This window comes from Rhincodon typus, chromosome 7 (genome assembly GCF_021869965.1).
Source record: "Rhincodon typus isolate 14 chromosome 7, sRhiTyp1.1, whole genome shotgun sequence".
Classification (NCBI taxonomy): domain Eukaryota; kingdom Metazoa; phylum Chordata; class Chondrichthyes; order Orectolobiformes; family Rhincodontidae; genus Rhincodon; species Rhincodon typus.
Genome location: NC_063338.1, coordinates 16,522,884 through 16,532,358, shown reverse-complemented (window position 1 = coordinate 16,532,358; position 9,475 = coordinate 16,522,884). Strand labels below are relative to the sequence as shown.

The window sequence follows — 9,475 nt, the reverse complement described above, 5'->3', positions numbered from 1 at the left end:
GCCAAGCAGCATCATAGGAGCAGATGCTGCTTGGCCTGCTGTGTTCATCCAGCCCTGCACCTTGTTGTCTCTTTTAAAGTTTTCATCCTTTTTTCCAAATCAGTCTATCACCTCACCCCTTCCCATCACCAGCTCCACAATTCTGAGATGCCCACTTACTGTGAACTTTAGTCTCCACTACTTGTGGCTATGCCTTTAACTTCCTGGGCCCAAAGATCTGGAATTCCCTCCTTAAACCTCAGTCATATCATTCCTATTTTCTTCCTTTAAGATGCTCCTTAACACCACTCTCTTTGAGCTTTAAGTCAGTTTGCTCTAATTTCTTCATATGTGGCTAAGGTTTAATATTTTGTGTGGAGTGGACTAATATCTTATTCCCCTCCTATTTTGTATGTGTTCATGCTCTCTCCGGTCTGAAAAACAACCACTCACCACTTCACAATGCTTGCTCTCTCAATTTTCTTTTGTCCACAATGCCGTTGATCTTCTATTCTCATGGACTTCAATTTCATTCATCTAAATTTTGTTCATTTGTCAAACACCTTTGACGGTCCACCTATATTTGTTACAAACTTTTTCTGTCTTATTTCAATTGCCATATCTTTGTCAGCCAGGCAGCTGCAGCTTCAAGTTCATACCAGAAGTCATCAGCCTTAAATGTTTTTCCCTATACAGATGGTACCTAATCTGTGAAGTATTTGCAGCATTTTCTCTGACTATTTATCTGCAGTAATTTGCATTTGTTCACGATTGTTTCTTTCATTATATCGGAATGAAATTATTGGTTTTTGAATGTGAAATTAACTCTTTATTGCGGTGTGTCTGGTTTCCACACTAGTCTCACCTGTCCACCTGCAACAACAGCCCCAAAGAGATGAATAAGGCAGCACTTCAGACTCTCTTTCAGATGTTCACTCTCTTGAAAACACTCTGAGAAGGGAAAGAAAATGCATTATGGTCACTTAAAAGGCAGCATGCACTGCTGAAAACCCAACTGAGACAGTATTTGATTTATCAAAGCCATTGCAGGCTTCACACACAGAATCCAAAGTTGCATGGAGTAAGAATGAATGGATTCTGACTTGTAATCACCTAAGATAATTTCTGCAACATTTTATTGGCCTTAGTGGCAATGTCATTGCTGAAATTGTTTACATCTTCAGATAACATAAGCCACAACGACTTAACTTGAGTTATTCTTAAACAGGAGGAAAGCCTTTAATCAGTTAATCATTTAATCCCCTCGGATGTATTTTACACGAAGTACTATCTCTTCCACAGATGTTTTCATTCTGGAACCAAATGTAGACTATTTTGTTTATTTAGAATGTTTCCTTTATCTGTCTGTAATTGTAAAGTTCTTTCTTTGGAGTTCGATGACTGCCCTGTACCTTGGTAATCGAACATCCACCTGGGAGAAACAGCCAGAACATCAGACAAAGAGCCAGAAAGAGCCCAAAACCAAAAAGGCACCTGGGAATGATGAGATAAGAACAGAGCTATTGAAATATAATAAATTCTGTTTAAACTGAGTTCATGGACCTATTCAACAAGATCTGCACTGTGGTAGGCATTCCATACAAATGAAGGTGAAGGTAATCCTTGAGCTATCAGAACAAGGAAAACTCAGTGACTCACCAACTGGAGAGACATAACATGGCTGTCAGTAGCTGGCAAGGTCTTCAGCACAGTGTTCCTCAACAGACAGGAGGATTGGACACAATGCCACAGTTGATGCCAAACCAGTGTGTCATAAAGGCTCACCATAACCTTAATACTTTTGTTCTTTATGCCCTCTTCATAAATTCCAAGATTACACATTCCTTTTTAATAACTTTCTCTACGTGCCCTAACACCTTCAATGGTTTGTTTGCATACACCCCAAAAACACTGGTGTTATGGGTGAATGGAAAAACTGGGAAGGCAATTCAATGATCTCTAACCATAGAGTTCACGGAGATGATCCTTTTGGCTTGTCAGGACTTGCTATTCATCAATCTCGCTCTATTTAAGTGCTAATCACTTCCTCCAAGGAGGAACAGAACAACCAGTTCACAAATTACAAGGTCTCTGAATTACTGGTTGAAAGCAACTAGTGATGGAGAATAAATTGGTTTTCTTCAAGCCTTAGGTTTTTTTTTTAAACGGCAGAGAAGAGGACATCATCTTTAATTTCAGAGCTCCAATGGTTTCTGGTATCTCATTCACACCCAGAAGCTATTCAACAACATCATGTAGTTGTTGGCAGACAGGAGACCTTTGGTCATCACTACACAGACCAGTCAGCTACTTGTAGATGGCAAAATCTCATTTTATACACTCTCTCTGATGCAGTTTGTCTGCAACTAAACTGTGCCTCCCTCCAAGTTGAACAAAAAGCAGTGTAAACAGCACTTACAATAAGCTTGCTTTTAAAATGTACAGCAATCCCTTCCACATTCCTTGGTTTTTAGAACAGCCCTTTTCCCATTTCAGTCCACAATCAAAAATAAAAAAAGATATGATCTTTATTCACAAAATAGCACTAAGTCATGATGCTCAATTGGAGAGTCAATACAGACATGGTGGTCCTCTTATGCCATAACACTTCTTTGATTCACAATTTCAACCCAATTATTGTTATCAATCCTCTTGGTTATCATCAAAAATAAACTCAATCAACAATCTGCTTTAAAGAAATCCGTGGATCTCCTAACTAATCCACATTTGTCTGAGAGACTGTTTAATTTTGTCCTGGATTTCTTAAATTTCATATGCTCAGGCTTCCAGACTGAGGCTGAAAGAAAAGACCTTTGTGGATGAAAAACGCAATAATTTTCAAGATCAAGGGGCTAATCTAAAAGTGGAGCTTGAAGTATGTTACAATCACCAGTTCAGTTGCAACACACAACAACCACATTCCTCGCTTCTGATGCAAGTTCAAAGAGTTTCAGAGGAACAGCTGTTCTCTGATCAGCTACAGTGACTTTAGCATTTTGCTTTTTATACCCATGAGTCAAGCTGACTTGATAAATACATGTCATCTAAACAATTAGTCATACCAGATTACATCATTTTGAAGGACACAGCTCTTTTTCACAGGGTTGAATGTGTAGTCAGTCATTCGAAACAACTATGTGATTAACATCAGAATGTGTATGTTTACAGGGTTGTGAAGGAGGGCATTTTTCATATAAACCAGTCTGCCTCAATTATTTCCTCTTCTGGAGATTACTTTAAACAAACTGAAAGAAAAAGCAAAGCGCCAACCAAGAAGTATTTCATTTATGAAAATTTTTTGAATACAATTTGAATCGTCAATACTATATACATAACAGAACGATGCTATTTCCAAATGTGTTGCAGTAAACAATCTTAAATTTCCACAAGTGAGGGCACATTCAGATTCAGCACAGATGCTGTAGAAATGATCTCAACATGGATTCTGGACCAGATATATAGTAACATTGGCTTCTTTTCCAGTAAGATATTCCAAATATTCCCAGACCTCTGACACTTGTCCCAACTATTGAGTTCTCCCTCATTCTCAACACAGGACCCACGCACATGAGTTTTATAGGAACTTGCAACACATTGGAGGGGGGGGAAGCAGAGAGTAGAGTAGATCAACCATGATCTTACTGAAAAACAGAGCAGACTCGAAGGCCCAGTTTTATACATCGAGACACCAATATAAATTGATTTACATTATTTCCAACAACGAGAGACTAGGTACCTAGCACAGTCAGTGAGCTCAGTTGGTTGGATGGCTGGTTTGCGACGCAGTGTGATTCCAACAAGATGGGTTCAATTCCCGCACTATGAGGTCACCATAAAGGTTCCACCTTCTCAAACTCATCTCTTGCCTGAGGCGTGGTGACCCTCAGGTTAAACTCTCTACCAGTCATCTCTCTCTCTCTCTCTCTCTCTCTGAGAGAGATCAGGCCTGTGGTGCTCTGTGACTATGGGGACTTTACCTAGTACAGTTTATTTGAAGTATTGTAATAGTATGCTTCAAAGGTCATCCCAGGAACAAATCCTTCATCCCCCAGTCTGAATATCTTGCTCAGAAAATCTATCACTGGAACATGAACATTACCAACAAGGAAAGCATCCATGGTCAATTACCTTTGAGAAGGTGTGGTGACTGCTGTCAGTGTGATGATAGTATTGCCACATTGCTGGCTAACAGCCCATTTAAGACCTGGAATGGCAGATAAGATTCCCTGTGTGGTTCCAAGCCAAACGCGGTCTTGGACTATTCCACAAATAATTGGAAGGCCTTAAAACGAATGGAATTTTTCTAATTTCATAACACCTCAGCTGTCATAAACCCAGGCTTCAAGTGCAGTTTGGTTCTTCCAGCTATACATAATGACTACCTACACCCAGAATCCTACAAAAAAGACTCTATTTACAGCCCAATTTGAACATTGCCTACCAAGATCAGGATCATATTCGCTATAGTAAATTGCATAGAACAATTTTTTCATTTCCCTTCCATCTCCCAATATATTTCAGTTATCTCTTCCACACATCTTAGGCAATAGGTTTATACTGCATCTGTACAAGTAAATTTACAAGTATAAGCTGAAGGGTGTTATTAACTGTGCGCAATGTTACTCTCCTTGCAACTCAATATGATGACTTCAGCCTGTAGAAATCCCAGGTGAGAAGGAAAGTTGGATTAAAGTAGGATTTATGTTGCTGCATTCTTTTAAACAGAGTTCTTTACCTGTGGTGTATTTTGCCCCAGTAGAGGCTCAACTGCAGTCCCGACTCCCAAACCCAGAGAAGTTAGAAGGCAGCAAACAAGTTTGTCCAATCTAGCAAGGATATAAATTGCACTGTAAAATACTTAGACATTTTTTCTAAATGTGTGGTTTGCTCTCCTAAATCAAATGATTTAAAGAGTACTGCATTCAAAAGGGAAGCAAAAACAATTTACAGGGTAATGTACAGATGCCAAGAACCTGGGAGCTTGCAGAAAAGCTCAATTAAAAAAAAAATGCTGCAATATAGCTGATCAGATAGCACTGACATGCTAACTTCATTCCCCTCCCACTGGTTGTTCATGCTTGGAATGCTAACCAACAACGTAGCCACCCACACATACTTGCTCAATTTTAACAACTTACCTGATCAAAATCTAATATTCATACTGACCAAACTGCCTCATCATGTAATCACAATCACATTTCTTATTTTGCAACCCTACAGATGGAGTATTATCACAGGAGCTAAGCTTCAGGACATTTCTTCATTTTATAGGTATTTTGTTAGACTCTTGGCTGAATTTTACAAGAAATCGCCTAAGCGTCAATTTTGGCATGCGATATGGAGGGTTTCTCTCCACAAGCCCAAGTGGGCTTTCTCACCTCAAGCGCTAGTGGGGTTTCTCACATTACCTACCCAAATTCACCTCCCTACCTATGAAGCACACTCTTTAGATGCACCACTTGCCATATTCTCCTACCTGCCCCAGGTGGAAGTACTCACCAAGCATTTCTGGCTCCAGCTTTAAAATCAGGCCATGGGGCATGCACAGTTGCTGCCCATAGAGGACAGCCTGAGATACTGGTGAGTGACAGAGGGTCAGAGGAGCAAACTGGGCTCGCCAGGTAAATATGCTGACTTTCACATCCAGAATTGACCATCTAGCTTGTATCCGGCAGCAGGAAAATGGGAAAGTCCATAATAATGTGGCAGGATGATAGGATAATGAGCATGTTAATACATCCGTGCACATGTATTGGGCCTCACTAGCAAGGATCTTGTCTCGCTGTTCAACACTTGGCCAGAAAACGGGATATTTTGCTCTCAATGTCCGAAAGCTTCTCACTGGCCATCTGACTCAATTCTCCGAACTTTCTCAACATTGTCCACATCATACAGGAATTGGAAAGATCCTCTTTCTATGTTGGAACAGGAACTGTGGAAATAACATGTAGAATTAAACAGAAATCCAAATATTGCTGCTATTCCACCAAGTGCACTGGCTCGGGTCCTCACAAATGGAAATTAATTTGAAATCACGGAATTGATGTTAACTTCCACATTTTAACACCATTGTTCTTGCTGTAAAAATGCTTGACAAAGTTACAGCTTATTCAATAAGGTACAATTGTGTTTATAAGACATGTTAAATAATATTTAATACTGAATAACTCCTCTAGCCCTGAAAAGTCCATTTTGTATTCTTAGAATATTAAATATTCTTTTATTCCATGATTAAAAAAGTTCATAGATTTTAAAATAAAAAATTCTCAAAGTTTCTGATAGATCAGTCTCTATGTTCCAATCTTAATTTCACTTTCTGCAAAATTCCCGGCCAATGCAATAAGTCTTTATGGGACGGCACGGTGGCTCAGTGGTTAGCACTGTTGCCTCACAGCACCAGGGAGCTGAATTCTAGGCTCAGGCAACTGTCTGTGTGGAGTCTGCACATTCTCCCCATGTCTGCGTGAGTTTCCTCCAGGTGCTCCAGTTTCCTCCCACAGTCCAAAGATGTGCAGGTTAGATGGATTGGCCACACTGAATTACTCATAGTATCCAGGGATGTGTAAATTAGATGGATAAGTCATGGGGGAAATCTAGGGTTACAGGGATAGGGTAGGGGAGTGAGTCTGGGTGGGATGCTCTTCAGAGGGTCAGCATGGACTTTTTGGGCCAAATGGCCTATTACCACACTGTGGGGATTCTACGAATAAGATGATCTGCTCGGAATTTCTTGACTTGCTTTCTAAGAATTCTATGATGCAAAGGCTACCTAACTTGCATTACTGTTGCTGAACCACTGACAGCACCAGTGTGAAATTAACATCAACAATAGTGAAATCCATGCCTCAGTGCTGCTCACTTGATCTTTGCAGGGAGATTTCTTCAAGATCAGTGTAGAGTACCATCACCTCACCAGGGAGTGCAAGTTTCAGACCAATGAAATCAATGATCTGTCAAACTGTTTTGGTGACACAGATGGTTCATCAGCAGAGGGGAATTTTCGGTTTTTCATCGAATAGTCAATAAATGTCTAAATAACTATAGTCAAGACTCAGTTCAACAATGTCTGAATATCGTACATTCTCTGTACAATACTCAAAGATAAACCCAGATTATAGTCTGAATGGAAACAGTCATTTAATTCAGAGCGAACAGTGCTACCAAAGGAGCACTTCATTAGAAAATCACAAAGTTTCTCCCTGAAGGCAGGTCCAACACACTGCTCTTCACTCTGCCCCAGCAGAATGGGATCAAACACTGTGCTACTGGCATCAACCTATTCCACACATGCTGCCCAGTCAACTGAGCTAACTAGTTCCTTCAAGGGGTCCCAGTTGTTGAAGCAACATTTACACTTTTATTGGTATCTTGTGCCCTGGAGCTATGTAAGATGGCAGGAGGGTCCCACTGTCTTTCCATCACATGGCTATCCAGATTTCACTCCCGATCTTACCAGCTGCTTTTGGCGAGTGTTGAAAGAAATTGCTGCGTCAATGTTTGGCTGCATTATGAATGCACTTTCCTGACCATCAAATCTTTGAGTGGGACCTGAACCCAAATTATCTGGTTCAGAGGCACAGACACTATCTGTTGTGCCACACTGAAACAATAAACTTGCCAAAACAAGCATCTAAATGGAAACAAGTCATAATAGTCATATCCATTCAAATTTGAGACAGCAAAGGTCATTTTATCGAAGATTATTAAGTAAAGAACAATTTTCTCCATGTGCCGTGATTCCATATGGAATATGGAACCTAATGCATTCCTTTGGATGCACATATGCAATCCACCCAAACAACCTGAAGGTCTTATTTGACATTCTTAGATGACGTTATTCGAGCTGATCTCAGTCTGGGCTGCTGAGGGAAAATCTGTTCTCTTATTCTATTTCAGTCATTTTAATCACCAGTCAGCCACTTGCATTCCTCCAGCCACACAAGAAAAATATTCATGCCAATGTCGGGAAGTTTAGCCTCGAGACCACAGATTTGGAACAGCCTGCCACCAATCAGACTGCACTCGCACACAAGGCCCTCAATGCCTGGAGAACTGTAGCCCAAAGAAATTAACAGCTCCAAAAGACAGAAAATTGAAAATGCAACAGGAAAAGGGAGGGGTGTATGTCCAAATTGGGATACACAAACACCTTTTATTTTATAGCCCATCTAACTCCTCTGTCACCTAACAGGAATATGTAAATCTTACTCAGTAGAATTATTATAAGAATAATCATTGAGTACACATTGAACAGTTGGGAATTATCATTTTGATCATTTACGTAGCCACAGCTCTTGTTGCCTTCTGACACGAACAGCTTTGACAAACAGCTTGACACACTGGGGTACATATCGTCATAGTAATTATCTGAACTGGTTCTCAAGCTTCAAGTACAAAAGCCCCATTTGTGTTGGGCTTCGTCAGCTATCTGATATGTCAAATACAAGCTGTGTGCGCCAAAATCTCAAAAGGCTTAAAAAAAACAGAAAGCATTTCCATCTCTGATAAACCAATTCCAAACTTGTATACTATCAAATAGGATATAATGCACAATTTCACTGGGGTAGCCAGGAGATAAGCGAATATTTTTGTTCAAAAAATTCAATCAACTAGATTCCAGAAGAGGACTGCTTTTATATGATAATCTATTTATATAAAATACACACTTTAGTCTGAGATCTTGCCATTGAGCCTTTACATTCAGTGTCAATTTCCACTTTGAGCTGTCTACTTGTCTGTGCTTACTATTTTTGACACACTATTTTTATAAATTACGTCATCTCATTAGGTTATTTATTGATTTATTACTTCTCAGTCTCTCCCATACTCTCAAATTATCTCCCTCAATGCAATATTTCATTCTATTAGCAATTTATTTTTGAGTCAAAGCACTTCCAAGTGCACATAGCTTCATCGTCAAATTGAAATTATAGACAATTTAATTTCAAAATCTTTTTTGCTTTCACATCGCAACTATAGGCCCTGCAGTCGTGTCAGTGGGCAACTTAACTAAAGGGATACCACGGCAGGGTCTGATGCTGGGCTTTCTTCCTGCCACATCCACTCAGGGGCATTTTTCAGCAGCAATACGAAATGGGAACTTTGATTGTCCTGTTATCTCTCCATGTTTTAGAGGAAATTCTGCAGTGTCTCCATCACTTCCTGCAGGCTAAACATACCATCCCAGCATTAGTTATCACAGCACTGAACAGCTGTGTTCAAAATAGCACCATGAATTCTGGACCTAATGCCTCTCTCAACTGATGGCGTCACTAACAGCCATCCTTAAGTACTATGCTGGAAGCATTAACTTAGACTTTGTGCGCAGGTTTCTGGAGTGAGACTTGGAGCCACAACATCATCAGTTGAATAATAACTTTGGGGCGAGGGGGAGAGGGGGACGGCGAGGGGGAGAGGGGGAGGGCGAGAGGGAGAGGGGGGGGGCGCGGGGGTGCGAGTGGGCGAGATATCCAAAGGGAAACCACGGGCGCGTTAG

The 9,475-nt window shown here is 40.4% G+C and overlaps 1 protein-coding gene across 2 annotated transcripts in view; it reads right to left on the bottom strand.

Annotated features, from left to right (window-relative positions):
- nbeal1 (neurobeachin-like 1) overlaps positions 1–9,475 on the bottom strand; it is a 128,806-nt gene that overhangs the window by 108,283 nt on the left and 11,048 nt on the right. For both annotated transcript variants that reach the window (XM_048599007.1, XM_048599006.1), the window contains exon 5: positions 845–930. In XM_048599007.1, the coding sequence (XP_048454964.1) occupies positions 845–930 (86 nt within the window). The remainder of the gene's footprint in view (positions 1–844; positions 931–9,475) is intronic.